Source organism: Thalia democratica, chromosome 7 (genome assembly GCF_965202585.1).
Source record: "Thalia democratica chromosome 7, ktThaDemo2.hap1.1, whole genome shotgun sequence".
Lineage (NCBI taxonomy): Eukaryota > Metazoa > Chordata > Thaliacea > Salpida > Salpidae > Thalia > Thalia democratica.
Genome location: NC_139171.1, coordinates 35,947,884 through 35,970,754, shown reverse-complemented (window position 1 = coordinate 35,970,754; position 22,871 = coordinate 35,947,884). Strand labels below are relative to the sequence as shown.

Sequence of the window (22,871 nt, the reverse complement as noted above, 5' to 3'; positions counted from 1 at the left end):
AAATGAAAGGTGCACAGAATTTAAAACTTTGACAATTGGATTTCCAACATTTCAAATTTAGATAGATTTGAATTTTTGTAAATTATTTCTTTAAACAGGATTACCACATTCAGGCTAGTCTGAACTTAAAAAAAATTGGGCTAGTTATTATATTTTGCTAAACCCCATGTTAGTTATTTTGACTTGATATTTTTAAAAATTGTTGTGAAGTTAGGATTTTATTATTACTTTGTTATTTCTAGTTGTTTAAGCTTGATTTACAGAAAATTTTCTGTTTTTTGACTCAATTATACCCAGGCTATTGGGGGATCCTTTTTTCAGATATGGCTAAAGTTAGTTTCTAAACCAGCAGTTCTTAACCTTTTATTCATGTTTTACCCCTTTTTGGAAGCTAATTACCAAATTTACACCTAATATATGAAACCATGTTTAATTTTGAGGAAATTTTTTATAAGTTTAAGCTTATTAGATATAAAAAATTGTAAAATTTACAGAGTTTATTTAAAAAAAAAATTACAATTAAATACTAACTTATAAACTAAAAAGACATTAATAAACATTAATTTACATAACTTGTAGTAAAGAAATTTTACCCCCTAATACAAAGTAATTTACCCCAAGGGGTAAGGTAAATTTATCTCCAGTCAAGAATCTCTGTTCTAAACTAACTAAAAACATGGCTAGATTTAGCAAGTTTTAGTTTTTTCAAAAAAGTTTCAATTTAAGTTTAAATATTATATTCTTTATTAAATTGACCTTCTAGTCAAATTTTTTATTTTTAACTTTAACCTAGTTTTTAAGATATGGCTTCTTAAAAACAGAAATTGAGTTGTTATAATTGTTATTATGATGTAATCATAAATAAAACTTTGTAGTATTATTGTTTGAAATATTTTTGTAGGAAAAAAGCTAAGTTGGTTTAAGTTGTAATTAAATAAAAAGGCCAAGTTTTTTACAAGCATTTATGTAATTTAAATATTTTGATGGAAAAATCTGTTTAATTTTTCCAAAGTTTTTAATCTCCTTAAAATGTTTATTTTAGTGAAACTTAAAGTTAAATATAAATAATTAAAAAAATAAATAGCTCAAGACTACTATTGCATGTAAATTAAACTTTAAGTGAATTATGTTAAAAAAAAACTAGTTTTAGTATTTGTATAATACATATTCAATAAGAATTTTTGTTTCTAACATGTATTGCTTATGTAGGTAGTGTACTACTGTTTTAATTATCAATTTTACAAAAAGTAAGTATTGATTACTTTTTACATTTTAATTTTTTTAACACCTTGGTGTTATTAGTTTATACTATAAAACAAGGTATTTTTTTCAGTCTAATTAATTTAGTTTATTTGTAATGCATGTTTTTTTATTTATATAAGTGTTTTTTATTTTCAATGCACAACATTTACATACTATACAGTAAGTAGTGATTTTATAAATTATATAAAAAACATTATAAGTTGCGTTAATTTTTTTTAGTTTAATAATTTAACCAAATAAAATTATCTTTATTTCTATCAGTTAAGCTCAAAATTTAAAGTTCTTAAAATAATTTTAAAATCTTTGATGAAATCTCCAAAAAACCTGTGGACAATTTGTCCGAATGATAAAACTTTTACTTAAAAAAATTAAAATTATATTGACAGCTTATTGTTTTTTTTTTTTTGTTATTTTAAATTCAACTACTATTTAACATTAGGTTTTTGGGTTAACTTTACTACATACCTATAAAGAGAAAATAAATAACTTTTTTACATTTAAGAGTTCCAAATTTTTAAAATTTGTTTCACAGTTTAGTGAAATTTTATACAAATAAAACTTTATACAGGGGTTAAATACAGATGTTGTTCAGTTTTGAATTTTGCCAATGACAAATGTTGTTCTTTATAAAAATAATAACAGTAGTAAATTTAAAAATAAGCTGCTTTTATATCTTTATAAAGCTGATTTAGTGTAATTATCAGCGTTGCCACACACTTACGATAACTCAGATTTTTTTTCAGGCTAACCCACACTACTGATTTATTCAAAACTTATGCTTGTTTGAATTTTTTTTTCAAAATCTAATGATTATTTTTATGACAAAAATCTTGATTTTTTTATTATAGATAACGTTTCATTTAATTTTGTGGTAATATAAGGTATTAAAGCTTGATTAACAGCACTTTTTTGTTTCTTTTGATTTTTACAACTTTTTTATTTCCTGAAAAACTCCAGCTAGTTTTTGGTCACTCAGGTTGGATTTTCTTTTCATAGAGTGGACCTTTGCAATTTCTTAAATGGTCTAAAAAATAATATACATAAGCACAATTATTGTAAACTTGGGTTATAAGGCTGCTTATAGCCATAGGCCATAGGGGGGGGGGTCCAACATTTTTTTTACAAAAATTAACTTTGGCATTTATATGAAAGCTTTAGGTACAAACTACAAGCCAGTTTTTATAGAATTCAAAAATATCATTTAACTTTTGAGATATTTAATTTTTTGTAAAAATTTTCTTATACAAACGTATGGACGGCAAATTTTTGGTCAATTTTCTCGGAAATTTTAAAATTCTTTAAAAATCTATCTCTTCCTTCATTTTTCAAGCAATCTTCTTCAAATTTTCAGGAAACGTTCCTTATAATAAAAGGAAAAATGTTACTTTAGAATTTTAGTAATTTAAAATTTTTTTTTGTTATTGTATAAAGATTAGACTGTAAAAGTTTGAAGAAGATTGCTTGAAAAATGTAGGAGGAGATAGATTTTTAAATGAAATAGTCTTTTTTTGCTGTTTAAGTTTTCCCTTCCCATAGGGAACCTATTATGCGGCCCGACTTTGACTGGTCATATTTCAAAAAATTATTTTAATTTTTGAAAACGATAAAAAGCAACTTGAAGCTTAGAAAAAACTCTATAAAATAAGATCAACTAGTAAAAAACATGGTTTACCCCCCCTTGGCTTGTTATAGAATGAGTGCGAGCAGAAAATTTAAATTATATTTTTTTGTACGACAGAAAATTATAAAAAAAACTAATATGAACTTAAAATACTATTTTTAGTATATAGTTAATTTGTTTTTATAGTTTGAACAGTTTCATAAAACAAATTAAGTTTTTTAGTTTTAGTTTTTAGTACTAAACCATACTTGACAAATGCACCAATAAAGTACCTTGGTATAATAAATTCAAATTTTAGTAGGTTTTTTGTGGTTTGTTAATAATCATTTAACTTAGTTAATGTATGCTGAGTTTTTTGATAAAAATAAGATTGTTTTGCACAAAAATTATTTAAAATTATGGAATAGCATAAAACATCAGGTTGTAATATTTTTTATGCATAAAAGTATCACATTTAAAACAAGTATTTACAGTAATCAACTACTTAATTTTTTAAAAGTTTTACATATTCAACTATTTTAAGACCATAAGGTTGTATTTTTTAAATAACTTATTTATATTTTAACAATAATTATATTGGTTGCTAGTTAAAAAAAAAAGTATTTAATACAATTCAAATAAAAAATTTAAGTACATTCTTTCTCTATAATGCAACTTAAAAAATAAAACTAGTTTGCTAAAAATAGATCTTCTACAGCGCTTTATCAAATTTCCTAAAATATTTACCATTTCACTTAACTAATTTTCGAATTGTTTTGATGTAGATTATTTAACCAAAATTGTATTTTTTCTTACAATAAGGAAATTGTTTTGATCACTAGAATTGTATTATTGTTACACTTCAACATTCTGAAGAAAACTGTAGGTTCTAAGCTTAACAAAACACAGGACAGAGTAAGATATATTTCGGAAATTTTACATAAAACTTGATGAATAAAAAGTTGTTTTGTGTCATATTTTTATACAAAACTGACAAGATTGCAAATTTTTAAACAAAGCTTCAATATTCTTTAAAAGAAACATATAGCTTATATACTAAGTTTTTATATACAAGCCAAATTTAAGTTTTATATAGTTATCCATTAACCGCGTATGTTTATTATACTTGAATATTATCGAGTATGAAATATAGTCTATTTGCATGTAAAAAAAGTCTGTATAAAAACCAAGTGTCAAATAAAACTGTATAAGTACTTTAACTTAGTCTAATTATTGTAGTGTATGTTAATGAAAATTAATTTACAGATATTCTGTTAATTAAGTGATAATTGTAAAAAAGAACTATTTGTTAAAATGTCAGCCACAGTAAGATGTAGTTGTTCCAGTCTGCAAGCTAGAGTCAACAAACTCAGCACTTTTCCTAAGCAAACTAAAAGTTTGCTTGCACCAGGTTAGTTCATATATTTAAAGCTATCAAAAAATATCTATGAATTAGTTGATTCAAATGTTTGTTTAATTGAGTTTTTGTCATAGTGTCAATTAAATAAAAAGTTTTTTCTTAATTTTCCAAAGCTGATTAATGTAAAATATCAAATAATACTATACTAAATAGTTCTGCTAAGATCTTACTAATTCAATAACAAAAACAGGATGTACCTCACCTTCGATTGGTGACTTAGCCTCATACACTAGCTTGCACCAAAACGAGTTGTCAGAAAGAAAACGAGTTAAAGTTCCACTAAACAACAAGACCAACAATTTCCTTTACAGCAGCAAGCGTAACTTCAAATCTTCAATCTCAACAATGGGCATTGCCATGCCTTCGTACGAACCATCAAGCTTGGTCGGTCTGCTGTCAAACACCAACAGTTACAACCACGTGCATTCTTCCATGCTGCACAGCTTGAGTTTTAACACCATTAAAATGTCCACGACTGACAAAAGCGGTTCGTCAGGCGGATCCTCTTCAGGGTCTGGTACCACCACCACAGACAATTCAAACTCTGGCGGGTCTTCTTCGGACAAGGGCGTGCACTACTGTTTAAAGTGTAACTCGCCTTGTGAAAAAGTAAATACCATTGGTAAGTTGTTTTTGTATTCTGCTAGTATGTTCATTACATGATATAAACCTGTTAAGTAAATTATATGGTTTGTCAAGATAAAAAATAAAAAAGGCTTCTTTTTTTATTTAGAAACAGGAAAGTAATAATGTGAACATTGATAATTAAGTTAAACATTTTGTTTTTTAATTTTTTTATGTAAACGTGGAACGAATGGTAAAACATAAATCAGAAACTTCTTAAGTTTTCATCAAAACTTACATTAGTTTTTTTATTATGACCAAAAACAGTTGAAATTGGTATAAATTTGTAAATAAATTTAAACAAAAAGTAATGTATTTTAGTGTATAACAAATTAAGTTTAGGCTGATTTTAAAATTTAGAATATATTAGAAAAAAATTTGGTGACAAAATTGTAAGCCCAAGATTTAGGAGCTTGTTTTTAAGATATATCTAAATTTATAAAAATTGTTGTATGAAAAATAAAAAGAATAAAGCTAAACATATACAATGTAATAGAGTTCAAATCATTAGTATATTTTTTAATGTTTTAAATACCTTTAACTTAAATTTAAGATAATGCATTTTCTAGAGCTCACATACTTTTTCATTCAAGTTGTTTTTATAAGTCAACCTATTAGTATCTTTGTTTTTGACACTTTAATCCATTTAATTTGAAAATTTTAAACAGTTATCTGTAAAACTTTGTTTATGCAAAATTTAATAGACAAAAACTAAAAATTATACTTTTTCACCTTTGTAAATTGTAAAAAAAAGGTTTTACCTTTATTAGTACCTCGCCTTAAGTACTTGAAAATTTAAAAATTATGTATAAACTGTATAAGTGCAATTTTTATTATTTTTTTTGAATTAGAAATATTCAGATCATATTATATATTACACATATAAGTCTAACCAATTCATAAAATGTTTTTCAAAAATTTATTAAGATTATACTTTAAAATGATTCAAGTATCTGCTTACGTATTAATATAATTATGTGAGAAAGAACACTATTTAGATATAAAAAAAAAACTTAGATTATTTACACGCATACTTTTTTTATTATGAAATAAATAAATATTAAACTTATGTAAAATGTTAGTCAAAATGATTAAATTTTTTATACGTTTTAGATTAAACTTATAGTCCTTCGTACTATATGATATAGTTTGAAGAATGCTAATGTTTGTATTAAGTTAAAACAACTTCTACAAATTAACTTAATATTGTTTCTATTTATTAGTTTTCTATTTGGCTCGTAGTTTATTGAAAAACTTTTTTTTAAATAGAGACCCAAAAGAATTTTAGTTAAATACGTTAGATAATCAGGAAATATTACTTAAGTCGGTGGAAAAAAAGTTAATGTATTAAACAACAAACAAAATATATACATATTTATACTATTAATATAAATATCAATTATTATATTGTGTATCAAAATGCTATTATTTATTGTTACAGATATATGTATGAATATAATACAATATAAACATTGTATATAAACCATAAATAATAATAATATTGAAAATAGTTTAGAGAATATTTTTTTGAACTGAAATTATCTCATTATACTTAAAATTAAGCTGTAAAACACTAAAGGTAATTAATTATTAAGGCCATAGGGGGGGTCCGACTTTTTTTTTTACAAAAAATAACTTTGCCTTTTATATGAAAGCTTTAAATACAAACTACAAGCCTGTTTTTATAGAGTTCCAAAATATCATTTAATTTTTGAGATATTTTATTTTTTGTAAAAAGTTTCCGATACAAACGTATGGACCACAAATTTTTTGGGGTCAATTTTCTCGGAAATTTTAAAACGCACTAAAAACCTATCTCCTCCTTCATTTTTTGACCTAGAGACTTCAAATTTTCAGGAAATGTTCCTTTTAATATTTTGAAGAATCTGAATGTTGGAATTTTTGAAATTTTGAAAAATAAAAATTTTATCCACAAAAAACTAAAAAAAAGGGTAGTTTTTTGACAGTAATTTTTTTTTTACTCAAAATTAAAAAAATTCCTACAATAGACCTCTTTAAAGTTTAATGATACACATTCTGTAAAAATTTGAGAAAGATTACTCAAAAAATGAAGGAGGAGATAGATTTTTAGTGAAATAGTCTTTTTTCGCATTTTTAGTTTTCGCCTTCCATAAGGAACCTATTGAACGCCCTTTCTTTGATCGCTTATATCTCAAAAGTTATTTTGAGTTTTTTTAAGCGATTAAAAGTGTCTGATAGCTCAGATTAAATTCTACAAAATAAGATCAAGTTGTAAAAAACAAAGTGGACCCCCCTATGGCCTTAAGTTACAGTAAATCTAATGTATTGTGAAAAAGTAATGTTTTAAGTTTATTTTTTTTAAAACTCATATACTTTAAAATGTGTTTAAAATTTTAGTGAACTTTAAAATATTATGTTAGCCAAAATAGGATCAGTTTGTGGAAATAGTGCAGTACCTATGGTCTTAACTCACACTAAAATATAGTTTACTAAATCTATCTAGAATAAACCGAATTTATAATGGTTTGTAAACAGTATATTGAATAATTTAAAGTTTTCAAATTTCATAATAATGTTTTTAATTTCATGTTTATAGTTTTAATAAAACAATATGAAAAAAAAGTTTAGTGTAAGTTAAATTTAATAAAAAAAGAAATTTATATTAAAATTCTCATTTGTATTTTAAATATTAACCATGTATTTTTTTTTGTTTAAACAAAGGTTTGTTTAGAAACTGTATTTTGCATTTAAACCTTTGAATATTTTATCAAGATTATGTCTGACTCTGATAATATTCGTTTTAGCAAACTCTCATTTTGTTTGCTGCACAAACCAGAGCTGCGGTGCCATTTACACTGTGATGTCACAAACCAACACCAGGTTAAAAACACCAAACGCTGATACTTCCACGCACGAAGAAAACATATGGGACAGAAAATCCCTTCCATCACCAAAAGAGGTATATATTTTTTTGTATTTCTAGTATTAAAATTAATAATAAGTTACAAAGAAACGCATTTTTTGTTTGTATTTACTAAACTACAGTCACATTATAGTTGTAGCAAAATACTGTAAATTTATTCATTTAAGTTTTGCAACAAATCTCCACCTCAAAATGCACTCAAAAAAATATATTTTTTATGTAGTACTTTCCTTTATAGTAGTTAAGATGCAGTTCGATGCCTTAGTTTTTCTTTTTTAAACACAACAAAACACCACAACGAGGTTTCCAACACCTGACACAGATAGTGCAGTACCTGGACAACTTCGTCATCGGGCAGCAGCACGCCAAGAAGGTGCTGGCGGTGGCCGTCTACAACCACTACAAGCGCATACACAAGAACGGGCCGTCCCAGCAGCTCCAGCAGCAGCAGCAGGCTTCCGTGGCCAACCCGCTGACGGGCGAGATGGAGAAGACTTCCAGCACCCACCCCACACCAAGTTAGAATGCTAAGTTTATAAGAGTGTTTCTTTGTTGTTTTATATCTAACATTTTTTAAAGTTTATAAGAGTACGAACCTTACACTCTGGTGCATTAAATGGTAAATCAAAACAATCTTGACATATTTTGTGTAAATTTTTAAATAGGCTGATAACTTTGTTTCTACCGGTATTCGCTTTATTTTAAAACTTAAAAACAAAGACATTTAAAAAGCTTTCACAATCAACCCAGGTTACGCGGACGTGCTCCACATAGCGGGCAAACCGTTCAGCCCCGTCATGGGAAACCAGCAGGACTTCAAACCGGCGTCCCTGCTCGACAAGGCCGAGCAGATGAGCCAGGAATCGAAAGTCGTGTTGGAAAAAAGCAACATCCTCATGCTGGGACCCACCGGATCAGGTTTGATGTGTTGAAAATCTTAATACTTAAAAAAAAAAGCATAATCCATATTTTGTATTTTAAGTAATACTTGTTACGAGTTATTGATTTTACGGCTAAATTTTTTGGAAAGAAGTTTTGCAAACGAAATTTTAATACTGGTGATTGCTTGCTGCAGTCGTTAACACATGTGTGCAATTTAATTAAACCTATAAACAAAAGAAAAGTTCAAGTTATTATATGTTTTAGTGGTTGTGAACTATCTTGTAAACTTAGATATTCTTTTTTTTCCATCATTATCTTTCTTAATTGAACTTTTTAATCTTTTTTCTTCTAATTTAAAATAGGCTTTTGAGATAAAGCTAAAAACAAATTTAAACTTACTAAAATATGGATATTTTTAGTGATTAGAAACTCTATCTTTTAATAAAAAAAAATGCATTATAATTCTACTAGTTAAATCTTCTAATACAATTCAAATTTTATTTTTAGTTTCAAATTAATTATTTCCACTTTATATTTTCTTATAAAAATTAGTTTTTTGATAATTTCAATCGCCATGCAACCGTTTTTGAAACTGCGTCACAAAATTTGCTCCAACTATGACACTAGCTGTAGCGACTCGTTGTTAACTTGCAGGCAAGACGTTGTTGGCGCAAACGCTGGCAAGGTGCCTGAACGTTCCGTTCGCCATATGCGACTGCACGACGCTCACGCAGGCTGGGTACGTTGGCGAGGACATCGAGTCGGTCGTCGCCAAGCTGCTGCAAGACTCCAACGGAAACGTTGAAAAAACCCAGCAAGGTTTATAGTTAAGTTAACTTTGATTTAGCTTTTTTTTTAATAGTAAAAATTTTATGTTCACTAAAATATTTTAATTTCTTAACGGTATCAATTAAATCTTAGGGAATAACTATCTTTTATAAGTAAGGTAGTTATTCAATTTTATTAAAAGAAAAATAATTCATACTGTTTTGTTATAAATTTATACAAGCTTTGATTGTGTTTTTCTTTAAATTTATACTTTCTAAGTATTTTTAGTTTAGTATTGTTTTATATCAATAGATACTTAATAAATAAAGTTATGCTGTATTATATATGTGTCGTTGTCCAATTTAGTTCTTTTAATAAAATAATTTAACACTTTTACTGTTCCTATATAACCATAGCTAAGCGTTCAGTTTTTTATTGTAAACTTAAAAAAGCCTTTAAAAAGCAACAAAAAAGTATTCTTTAAAAGCTGGAACCTTTTATTTTCAATGCGAACAGGCATAATATTTTTGGACGAGGTCGACAAGATAAGCAGCGTTTCGGAGAAGAACATGCTGCGGGACGTCGGTGGTGAGGGAGTGCAGCAGGTGAGTGAATTGTCGCAGAATATTTGCGCTTGTTACTTATGAAACTGTTTTGGTGCATTTAAAATTGCGTAGAAAATTTTTCAAGTGTACCAACCTTTTGATCCTCTTTGTCAGTCTGTTTGAGAACTTGTTTTTTAATCCTAAAAGCAACAGATAACAAGTCTCACTCATAAAAACTCATTCGAACAGGGTATCTTTTCAATGTTTTTATGCTATTTAACACAGTTTCTAACCTTATTTTTAAACTAAAAATAGACCCAAAAATGTGTACTTTTAAAAACCTGGAAAAAATTTTGAAAAAACGAGTGGCAACCCTGTTTCTTTTGCTTTTTATTTTCTTTGTCAGTCTGTTAAGTTTAAAACTGAACAATTCTTTTTCAAAAGCCTAAAAACAATGAAAAAGTCTTGCTCATCCAAAGCAACTTGCTCAAAAACGATTACTGTGTGGAAAAACGCAAGGCTAGCTTCTTAAACGCTAATGTTTTACCGACAGGGACTGCTGAAGATGCTGGAAGGGACGGTGGTGAACGTGCCCGAGAGGAGCTCGCGGAAGATGCGGGTGGAGACGGTGGCGATCGACACCTCCAACATCCTGTTCATCGCTTCAGGCGCCTTCAACGGCCTCGACAAGTTCATATCGAGGAGGGTCAACGAGAAAGTTCGTTTTTTCCTTACATGGTTACTAAAATTGAATTAAACCGGAGAAGCTCAGTTTTGTTTTAAAGCTTTTGAACTTTTGTTGTTGTAAAGCGGTGAGAAATATTTATTTTGCGTTGGAATACCTGAGAGTTAATTGTTTGGAAAAATGCAAGGCAAGCTTCTTGAGTAAATGATATTTTGATGTTTAAATTGTTTCTTCAAATTTCTTTAACTAAAAAGTACCATACAAATTTTTTTTTTATGTTTTAACTGAAACCGTGTTGTCGTCAAACACATTTTATAACGGTCCACGTAACGCTTTTCATTTTGCAAACAAAAAATAATTCAGACGCTGGGATTCACGCACTTGAGCGACAAAGCTGCGGCGGGCAAGCAGCGAGCCGCGTCGAACGGCGGCATCGGCTTCAACTTCACCGGGGACATGCAGCAGATGAACGAGGAGCCCCTAAAGGTGGCGTTGAGGGAGAACAGGGAGAAAGACGATTTGCTCAAGATCACCGACTCCAGGTTCACACTCGGTTTTAGTGTTATCAGGTTTTCATGCAGTCATGTTGAGTTCGCACGAAATTGAAGTTTGATGCAGTTTTAAATTCACTTTTAGGTTTTTGTTGAGTTAAAACGCCATAGGGGGGTAGGCCATGTTTTTTACAAGTTGATCTTATTTTATAGAGTTGTTTCTAGGCTTCAAGATGCTTTTTATTGTTTTAAAAAATTGTTTTTTGAGATATGACCAGTCAAAGTCGGGCCGCATAATAGGAAGGGAAAGACTATTTTATTTATAATCTATCTCCTCCTACATTTTTCAAGCAATCTTCTTCAAATTTTTACAGTCTAATCTTTAGAAAATATCAAAAAACGTTACTTTGGACTTCAAAATTTTATTTAGTAAAAATTAAAAAAATTATTAAAATTCATGAGTAAAGTTTTTTTCTTTTAATATAAGGAACATTTCCTGAAAATTTGAAAAAGATTGCTTGAAAAATAAAGGGGAGATTGATTGTTAGTGATTTTTAAATTTTTCGAGAAAATTGACCCCGAAAAATTTTCGGTCTATACGTTTGTATCGGAAAATTTTTACAAAAAATAAAATATCTTAAAAGTTTGTAGGTACACTTAACTTATTAGTACTACCTATCATTATTAAATCCTACCTTGTTTAGTTACTATCTAATAAATACTAAATTCTGTTTTAGACTACTTTATATAATCAGACAAGACAGTTTAGAGTGATGAATCTTTTATATAAAACACAACAAGAAATACTAGCATATACAAAATTATAAATTACAATTATAAACACTTTTTCAATATAAATTGACAGCTATTTTTATCTATTTCAAAAGACTCAAAATAATAAACTAAAAATTAAATAAAACTTTTAACAACTAAAACTGTAAAAGATGTAATAAACTATAAAGCAGATATTTTTGAATTCTATAAAAACTGGCTTGTAGTTTGTACTTAAGTTTTTCATATTAAAGCCAAAGTTAATTTTTGTAAAAAAAAAGTGTTTTACCCCCCATGGCCTTAGTATGATTCAGTTCAAGTTTGGCGACTCCAGGTTTGATTGTTTCGCTTTAAATTTGCTTTTATTTTTCGTCGTGTTTTGGTGTGACTAAATAAAAATGTTAAAAATTGCGGTTGTTTTAAAATATTGTTATTTTTTGATCAGTTGAAGACATTTGTTGTACTAAATAGAGTTTTATAACGTGTTACCATTAAAATACAGAATAATTAAATACGCTGGTTTACAAATATAAAAATTTTAAGCTAGTAGTTGTGTTTAAGGTAGTTAAATAATTACATATGACAACAAATTGAGCTGTTTGTGACATTACTTCCTGTTAAAAGCCTAATGATGTGAAAAGTTTATTTTTTTTTTATTTATCAAAACATTAAGTTTTATTTAAGTTTTTTTTTATTAAAAAAAAAAACAACAAACTTGTAAGTTTTGATTCACTTCAGTTATTATAACCAAACCATACGAAAATAATTGTTAAAACAATATATTATAAAACATTTTTTACTGTTAGGTAAATGTATGTGAGTTTAATTATATTTAACATCAATAATTCGATATGTAAATGTGGTCTGCTGAACAATTATAGCAAATCATTATAAATTCTTGACGCATGTTTTCCAAGAAGATTGAAATATTTTGATTTTTTTATTTATATGAGTGTATATTTTTAGACTGCATTGTCGGCAATTCAATTAGAAGCAAATATTTTAATTATAAAGCAAATTTGTGCATTTAAAAATTGATGTATACATAAAACAACAGTCATTATTATTTAGTAATAGTTTTGAATATTTGCTTGGTAAACATTAAAAACTATTGGATGGCGAATTGGTTTATGGTGGGTGTGCTTGTTTACTGCCATTCCTCATTGATTATCATGGTTTTCTTGTTGCAAAAGCAAACTGTCAATTGATATTGTATTCAGTTTGTTGATACATACTATGAAATGTGTAAAAGTATAGAAATAATTAAATAAATAATAATGTTATAACTCCTTTTTTTTTGTAAATAACTTTTCTTCTATGTTCTTTCCTTTAATAGAACATATTAGTATGTGGAAATAAGACTATTTATATCAAAATGTTTAAGTTTTATGAGTGAGTTTTCAATGTAAAAAACATTTTTTTTACAGTTGATAATTTTAACACAAGCTTTAATACATTGATGGTATACACTTTTATAAAGCTAAAATTTTGTGGGTTATTACACTTACTTTTCTAAGTTGTTTTGTGGTTATTCACAAAATCCAACGCACAAAAAGACTTGTCTTTTTAAAACTTTATGCAAAAGTTATAAAATGAGATTTTAAGTAAATGCAGTAACGATGAATAACAATTTCAAAATCAATATTTTTTATATTTTTTTACTTTTTGTTTTATTAGTAAACTATGCAAACCAACGTCGTTTAACTTACAATTATGTCAACAGTTTTATACACTATATTTATATACTCCTGTATTTTTCCAACGAGCTATTTTTCCAAACTAAATGCAGTAAAACTCACAAACGCTGAAGCAAAAAACATTTGTCTTTTTTAAAACTGCATGAGCTTTTAAAAATAACAAAACGAGTTTAAACAACGACGAACATTCAACAGCGACTTGGTGTCGTTCGGAATGATTCCGGAGTTCGTGGGTAGGATTCCCATCATCGTGCCGCTGCACAGCCTCGACACCGACCACCTCGTGCAGATACTGGTCGAACCCAAGAACGCCATCGTGCCCCAGTTCCAAGTTTGTCATGTTATATACTATTAATTTCTTTTATAATACTGTTTTAGCTTTATGCTTTTCAAGTTACTGTTTCTTTCGTTATATTTGTTTGTACTTCACATTTTACGTTTTTTAAAATTCTTAAAAAAAAAGTAGTTGATTAAATTAGTTTTTATATATGTATAATTAAACAAGTTACTTTGTTTATTTGATTGCTGGAATATGTTAACACGTTTGGTACCAATACATATTTGTTTAAATATATATATATCTACAAAAGTATAACAAATATGAGTGTTGTCACGTTCTTACAGACGTGTTTTACCTCAAAATATTATGTAAAGTATTTTTATCTGTCGCTTTTTACTTTAATATTAAACCATACAAACCAATGTTATTTAATTTACATTTGTGTTTTCAGTTTTACACAGTATAGTTTATTGGTTTTTGCATTTCTCTAAATAACTTCAGTAAAGTTTCAAATTGTTGTTTTTTGATTATCATTGCAATAACTTGTTTTAAGCTGATTGCACTCAACATTCACAATGGTTTAAATTTTCACACAAAGCTTCCAACTTGTTTTTACTGATTAGCAAGCGCGTTGAAATGTTCAAAAGTCTAGCATATGATGTGAGCTTCTCATGCGTCACTCGCTCCTTACGTAACTGTTTCGACCAATAGGAAGCCTTCCTTGCTGTTGCTCGACCAAATTTTTTCAACCGGGTTTAAGTTCAAACGCAGCGTTAAGTGTTTTTGCTGCTGAAAATATTAACCGTTTGTTTTTTAGTTGTTTAGTTAGACCAGGAAAGCAATAGGTTTTAACTCGTAACATTCTATATTATAAAGTTTTTTTTTTTGACTTTAACAAATTGTGATTAAATAAATCAAATAAGTTATAAGATAAACGAATATGCAGTATAATGTTTTCCAGAAAAAATTTAAGATCGTTTTTTAAAGTCATTAGATTACATAAAAGCAATATGCTGGTTAAATCAAAAATGTACAGAATTTAAATTTGGTAGAATAATACACTTATTAAAGTCTGCATTTTTGAAACCATAAAGTTTTTTTTGTTAATATTAGTAAACGCTTGATAAGTGCAATGTGTGTTCAATTAGTACAAAATATTGTATACCCTATGCCGGATGTTGTAAATTTATTTTTATGAAGAAAGATCTTTTTGTAATATTTCAAAGACTAATTTATTTCTTCAAACGTAAGACTTTATGTATATTAATTATCAATTGCAATTGAAGAATAAACATCTGTAGTTTTACTTAACTATGAAATAAGCTAAGTTGAAATTACGCAAGTTGTAGCTAAAAATTAATTTATTGTAAGTTTAAACGAATGAAAAAAAGTTTTTAGTCTTGTAATGTTTTTTATATGTGTTAACAATGTGACATGTTTAACTAAGATCAACTCCATTAAAAATGTTATCTCTTAAACGTTTACAATTTAAACTTGCAGTCCCTCTTCCACATGGACAATGCAGATTTGGCAATAACTCCGTGTGCACTCAAGCAAATCGCCAAACTCGCGTTGGAAAGGAGAACTGGAGCCAGGGGGTTGAGATCTATAATGGTTTGTTGGTTATTTTTTTTGTTGAATAGTTAAGGTTAATATTGTGAAGAAGGAAACTTATTTAAATTACAGCTGACGTACTCGGTGTAAAAAATGTTGTTAAACTTTACTCAATAGTTTTGGAAAGTAAACATAGATATAAATAAAAAATTTAAAGTAACGCCCATCACATGTATTGGTTTTTTAGTTTGTAAATACAAGTTTTAAAATTTTAAATGTTTAATTTTCACATGCAATGTGATTTTACCACAAAACCAAAAGTTTTGTTTATACATTTAAACCATATACAAAAAGGGTTGCTAAAAAACCTGGAATCCTGGAAAACCTAAATTTTGACAATTTATTCAAAAAAAAATATGGGATTTGGAAAATTTAGAAAAAAAATTTACATGTAAAATAATGAAATTTTGGTTAGATTCAAAAAATCTGTCATAAATTTCTTGATTGTATTGTTTAATTTTTCTATTTGTTATAAAACACACTTAAGGTAGCATACAGTATCTTTTCAATTACTTTATACTATTTAATACAGTTTTTTACCTTTACTGAATTTAATACTAAAAGTAAACAAAAAAACTTTTATTTTAAAATTATGGAAAAAATTTATAAAGCTTTGAAAAGTTTTTTGTTAAACTTTTGGCGACCCTGTGTAAAATACACAACTGTATATACTTCGCGCTATGCTTATCAACAGCTTCATAGCAAATAAAATAATCAAGTATTAAGTAACAAATCAATTAATTCCAAGGTTGTCATATAAACAGTTTATTCGGCAATAAATCGGCACTTCTGGATAAAAGGCGTTAGACAAGTGTTTGCGACTAAATCCACAGGAATTATTTACTCCTAACCCGATAGCAACACCTAACGGTAAAGACTCAACACCAAAGTTTGACGAAAGTATGGTTGTATACCAATTTAAGCTTGTTTTGAAAATAGCTGTATTGGGTTAACATCGGCAAAATTTAAGAAAACAATGAAATAGAATGTTTTAAAACGTGTGGAGAAGCATTTATTTTTAATTTATAAAGGAAATGAGCAATCATGTCTCAAATCAAAGCTGCAAACATTTGTCCATAGCAGAACCGTAACAGTTTAATGTGTAATAGTATTTAAAGTGAGGAAAAATGTAAACAGGGTTCGTGCGCGTCAGGCTAAATCAGGCTAAGTCAGGCTAAATCAGTTTTTTTGAAAAAAGTTGAAAAACGTCAGGCTAAATCAGTTTTTTTATTTAAAAATTTGAGAATCTCAGTTTTTCTCAGTTCAAATGCTTCAAAATTTTTGATTAAAAAAAACTCAGAAGTCTTTTTAAGATCAAATTGAGATGTGAATTTATTTCTAAATAATGATTTAGTTATTAAAGACAAAATCAGTCAGTATTTGTAATAATAAATGCTTAAAACCTTTTGTTGAATCTTTAATAAATATTTAAGAGTCTTCATTATTTTGTTTTGAGTAGATTATATTTGTCATAATTATGAAAATTCATAAAAAAATACAGTTTAAACATTTTAGTTTTGTTCAACAACTTAGCTGTTTGTTTGAGTTTTAATACTCGTGTAAGCGTTTCATTTTAAGTTTTAGTAAAACATGACAATGCACGTCATTTTATTATAAATCTTCTGGTTATAATGTTTTTACTTAGTGTTTAATTAAATTTATCAATTGTGTTTAGTAATATATATTAAATTTTTTACACTAGTAATAGATTCGATTTAACAGTTAATTTAAAACTTATCACTGAATTTGCTATGTTAAGGGGGGAGGGGGGAGTCAATCACTTTTTTCACAATTTAGTCTTATTTTATTGAGTTGTAACTAAGCTATGAGTTGTTTTTTGCAGATTTTTAAAGTTCTAAACATTTTTGAGAGAAAGCTAGTTGAATTCGGAAACTACAATAGTACTAATCAAGACCCCCCAATATCTAAAATGACTTCTTTAGGGGATTTTCCTTACTTTGAAAAAATGTCAGGCTAAATTGGTCCCAGTCAGGCTAAATGAAAAAAAATTCGCGCACGAACCCTGTGTAAAATAATTTAAAGTTTTAGTCACGCTTTTTAAGCTTTTGGTAGTTTTTAATTGTTACGAAAACCAGAACTGTGCAAACAAATAGAGCTCGGTAATTTTTTTTTTATTTGTTTACTTAGTAGGTTATTTTTATGCATTATTGTTTTAAGTGTAGTTATTAAGTTTAATGTATGTTTTTCCTTCTCCAGTTTTTTTAAATTGATGTTGTTGAATTATGTTTTGTTTGATTTAGATTTCAAATGGTTTAATTTTGTAATTAGTTTTTGTTAATTGTTTTAATATTATATAATCTATTATTTGATTATTTTGTTTGCTATGTAATAATTGTTGATAAAATAGTGCAAAGTATAAATAAAATTCAGTTGTTCAAGTTTAGTGTCCTAGAATACAATAGATAATGCATACATGTATTACAATAAATATTTAAATAGCTAAGAACTGTGGTAAACGGTCATGATTTTTATTCTTGAACAATGTATTCTACTCGATCCATATAAAACAGTACTATCGAACATAGTTTTATTTTGTTTAACAGTTTGTTTAATATAAGATTTCGAAACATGTACCTTAAAGTTTGCTCATGCATATTGAGCATTATGTTTTTGATAACTATAATCTTTATGTACATAACTTTCATATATTTATCTACAGGTTCATTCGAATAAAAGTTTTTTAGAACTTTGGCACTAGTTTTTGCTTTAACTTAAATGAAACTTTTACTTGAAAAATGATAAATGTTGTAATTATATTTACTTCTAGTATTTATTTTTCATTAACTTATTAGTGTTTAAGCCAAATTGTCAATCAAAATTATTCACCTTATTGCAAACTTTACTTGAACAACTCATATCTTGTAAGCTTAATTTATAAACTTTTTTTTTGCCTAATTTATAAACTAGTTTTTTGTGTTAGTTCAGAAACTATTCTTTTTAGCTTATAACAGTTGCAACGCTGAATTGTTGATCTAGCGAGTTTTTAGTTTGGTTGTCTTACAAAAAATCAAATAAATTACTTAATTGCGATGCACTTGGGACACAAATAGAATACACACCTTGAATATAAGAAACAATTCGTACCTAAGGTAAAACTCTTACATTTCCTTACGTTTTCTAACAATTTTCATCGTTTTCTTACCAACTAATAGCTAATATATACTTTTTATCAAAAATCCGGTTTGTTTTAGTTTATATTGAGTTGATAGTTTTTTTTCAAAATGATGACGCGTAATAATGCCCCTTAAAATTCAACGAACATTATTAACTCCAGGCAGCTTTATGTTTCCTCTTCGCCTCGTAGGTAACAACGTTATCATGACGTCACAAACATTAAGTGCTTAATTAATAAGCCTATTTGCATCTTCACATTAGGTTTTTATAATTATGACGTCACATTAAGTTATGGGCAGATTTGATTGCAGCAATTCTACCCATAAAATAGTTCCCACAAAAAGACCTACCCAATTAATAAGCCTATTTGCATCGTATTAAGTTTTTACCATTATGACGTCACACGCAGGAGCGACTGCTGCTCGACTCGATGTACGACGTTCCCGGCAGCGACATCATCGGAGTGTGCGTCGACGAGGAGGTGGTGGCGAGCGGGAAGTCCCCGCTCTACATCCGGGAACCCAAGAAGACCAGCGAAAAGGAGGAGCGCGGAAAGGAAGATGGGGATTCCCCCGCCGCGGAGTCGTCCGTCGTCGTCTGATGGCGGAAAAGTTGTTTTTTTGTGTTTTTTTTAAATTTTTTGTTGTTTTTCAACCGCAAAAGCTTCGTTCTGGGAGGCTTGCGCGCTTTTTGGTTTGTTGAAAGTTTTTGATAATTTACAAAGTTTAACAGCTTTCTTTTATTTTAAGTTTTTGTTTAAAAAATTGCTAACAACTGTTTTCATCTAGTAATTTTTAGTTTTTAAATTTATAAATAAAATAAGTTTGATTAAACAACAGAGTGTATAAATTGAGATGAAGACATTAATATTTTAAAGTTTGTGTGTTCAATTTTTCACGCTAACTACTATCTACTTTAAATTGTGGTATAAATTACAACATATGTTTCACAGTGCTTTTCAGACTTTTAAAACGAACTCAATATTTTCTCATTCCTGTTTTATGATGATGAATTTGTAGGGACTGTGTTTATTTTTTAGAATATAAAGGTTAATACACGAAAACACTTCTTTTCAATAAACATTTTTTGTTATATAATAAGTAGTTTTAAAAAAATTACATATTTACTCACTTTCTATGCTTATAATAATCATTTTAAAATGTTGTCTTTATTTTTTTGGTGTTTTTATGTCAGAAGTTAATAAACAGGTAAATTATATTCATAGTTTTCAGTATGATATTATGATTTTAAAACCATTACAGATATTAAATATTTTGAACCATTAAACATCACAGTTAAGTTAACGATAGATAATAGTTAGGGGCATAGGGGTGGGTCCAAATTTTTTTTACTAAATTTAAATCGGTTATTACATTAAAACTAAAAGTATAAGCTATAGGTCAGTTTTTATAGAATAAAAAAATATTATTAGTTTTAAAGATATAGATGCTTTTGTAAAAGAAATTAATACGAACGTATGGACCGCGATTTGTTCATTGTCAAGTTTTTAAAAATTCCCTAAAAACTATCTACTCCTTCTGTAGTCCTAAAGGGCCTGTGGTAGGAACTACCTTTAATTGGGGTAAGTCCCTTTTTTGTGCTTTTATTTTTTATGCGTTTAGCTCTTAAGGCTTTTACTAAATTTCCTTACTCATTAGGTTTAACTTAGTAATTAAAAAGTATGTAATATAGATAAAACAAATAATTTCTTTGATGAAGTGAGTTTATTGAATATGTGATATTAATATGATAACTAGAAAGTGGAATGACAAAGCAGACAATTTATCAGTAGAATAAAACTGCGAATATAAACACAACAAGTTAACACCAAATTCTACAAATTAAAATGTTCCTAATAGTGTTCTTAAAATTTCTGAATGTTACAATCTTAAATACGAAAATAGGTCTTGCTAGTAACTCAGAGTCTTAAATTGTTATGTGCTTCTTGCACGATCTTATGGCTGAACTAAGCTCATTATAATACAATAATGCAATAAACACCAAGATCTTATAAAATGAAATAATAAAAAAGCTCTTATAATCAATTAGTGTGCCTCTCGCACGGTCTTATGGCTTAACTGAGCGTAATAATAAACATAATACAAAATAAACATAAATAAAGAACAATAAAATAGAGCTGCGCATAGTGCGCGAGCTAAAGGCTAATGAGCAATTTCTTAACTTTATCAAGAAATAAGTACACAATCTCGGTTGACTATAGCGCCAACTGGCGGAAAAGTTTAAAACAACGAAATCGAGAATCGACTTCGTTACACTTCATCTTTTGAGCAAGAGACCTTAAATTTTCAAGAAACATTCTTATTATAGTGTAAAAGACTTTAAATGTTGCAATTGTTAGAATTTAAAAAATAGGTGGTTTTATTTTTGTTTTTCTCCTGCATTCAATCAAATTAAACATTAATAATAAAATATCTGTGAAAATTTGTAGAAGATTGGTTATAAAATGAAGGAGAATATAGATTTTTAGTAAAATAGTCTATTTTGCGTCTTCCATAAAGAACCTGTTGAGTACACAGACTTTGATCGTTTATATCTCAAAAATTAATTTATTATTTAAGCGATTACAATTGTCTGATAGTCAAATGAAACTATACAAAACAAGATCAACTTGGAAAAAACAAGGTGGACACTCTATGCGTTTAATTGATGTTAATCATTACACTGGTTTGTTTTTTGAATCATAAGATATGCATACAAACCAAAAAAATAAATTTTGCAGATTATTTATCCGAACCAAATTCTGGATTTCTGCACTTATGACAGGGTCCCCATAAATCCTGGAATTTGACAGTTTAGGCAAAAAGCCTGGAATTTCAAACAGTTTTTACATGTAAAATCATTAAACATGGTTTACATACGAAAAATCTGTTATATAATTTTTTTTTTTGTATTATTTAGATTTTGTTAAACGTATTTAAGTAGCATTGCAATGTCTTTTTAGTATTTTTACATTATTGATTAGGTTTTTACCTTAACACTACTTGTATACAAAAATTGGACAAAACACTTATACTTTTAAAAACCTAGAAGTAATTCAGAACACCTAAGGCAACCCTATTATAATGCAAAGTTTTGTATTAATCAACTACTTGTTTAATTTAAGTTTTTATTTAAACAAACCAGAGTTTGTTAAGTATTTTTAATGTTAATAAATATCGAATTGAAACTTTCTGAATTATTGGTAACATAAGTTGAGAAACTAGTAAAAATTTTTGGTTATAATATAATTTTCAAACTTAAAAATGAAATATTGGAACATAAGTGACCAGTAAGATATACAAGACACACAATTTCAATAAAACTAGATATATTTCGAACAAATCTCATCAGTTGAGTACAAAACTAATAAGAGATAAGACTTTATAAACTTATATAATAGTACCTATAAAGTAATCAAGAGAGAAATAATAATAAATGACAAAAAAAATTAGTAACAATTGAAATAATTTAAATTTACTTACGTTATAATTAATTTACAGTAAAACTAAACGTAAATAAAATGAAAACAACACTTATTAACTACATATTAAAAAAATAAAAAAAGCAGTTTAGTCAAAATCTTTTCGCTTTCATAAAATAGGTTTCCTTAACAAAATACAAATAGCTTCTAATTTAATCAAATTGAAGACATTACTACAAGATTTGTTAGTTTTAAATTTGTTTAGTTTATAGCTGTTTGCACATGTTGAATTACTAACTAAATGTTTTGCAATAGGTGAACGTTTAGATGCATTAAAAATCTTGACCGGTATATCATCTTTCTTATCTGAAAAGCAAAAAATCTCCACACTCTTTGTACATGCTCTTTTATCCTTTTCCTTAGATGTATTGTTGTTAATCCAATATAGCTTATTTTGCAACAGCAGCTGTTTTGGTAAATTGCCATACCTTTATTCAAGTTTGATATTGGATCCTTACCACCTGGTGTTAATAGAGGTTCTGAGGTAAAACTTAAATGCTGCAAAAGTGCCAAGATGATCCTTTCTACGGTTCGAACCACCAAACAGGCTGTTTGTTCAGGCAGTCCGGAATCAAAATATTTAAGGATGCTTTTTTTTTGATCAAAAAATACAAAGCAGAAGATTATATGAAGAAAAACTACAGTTTACCTTAATGTGATCAAGCAAAGGAACTTCACCTAGTTGCTCTACTTTATTGTAAAGAGTTTTG

General features: G+C 27.8%; 1 protein-coding gene across 1 annotated transcript; it reads left to right on the top strand.

Moving 5' to 3' along the window:
• The first annotated feature begins 4,133 nt into the window (after positions 1-4,133).
• LOC145841007 (ATP-dependent Clp protease ATP-binding subunit ClpX-like) lies at positions 4,134-19,898 on the top strand. Its single transcript, XM_082948367.1, has 12 exons — positions 4,134-4,274; positions 4,474-4,905; positions 7,694-7,848; positions 8,135-8,330; positions 8,563-8,730; positions 9,349-9,513; positions 9,979-10,067; positions 10,561-10,725; positions 11,056-11,234; positions 13,847-13,982; positions 15,432-15,545; positions 19,090-19,898. Exons 1-12 carry the CDS (start codon positions 4,178-4,180, stop codon positions 19,279-19,281), a joined length of 2,088 nt encoding a protein of 695 aa, XP_082804493.1. The 5' UTR covers positions 4,134-4,177; the 3' UTR covers positions 19,282-19,898.
• The last annotated feature ends 2,973 nt before the right edge of the window (positions 19,899-22,871 follow it).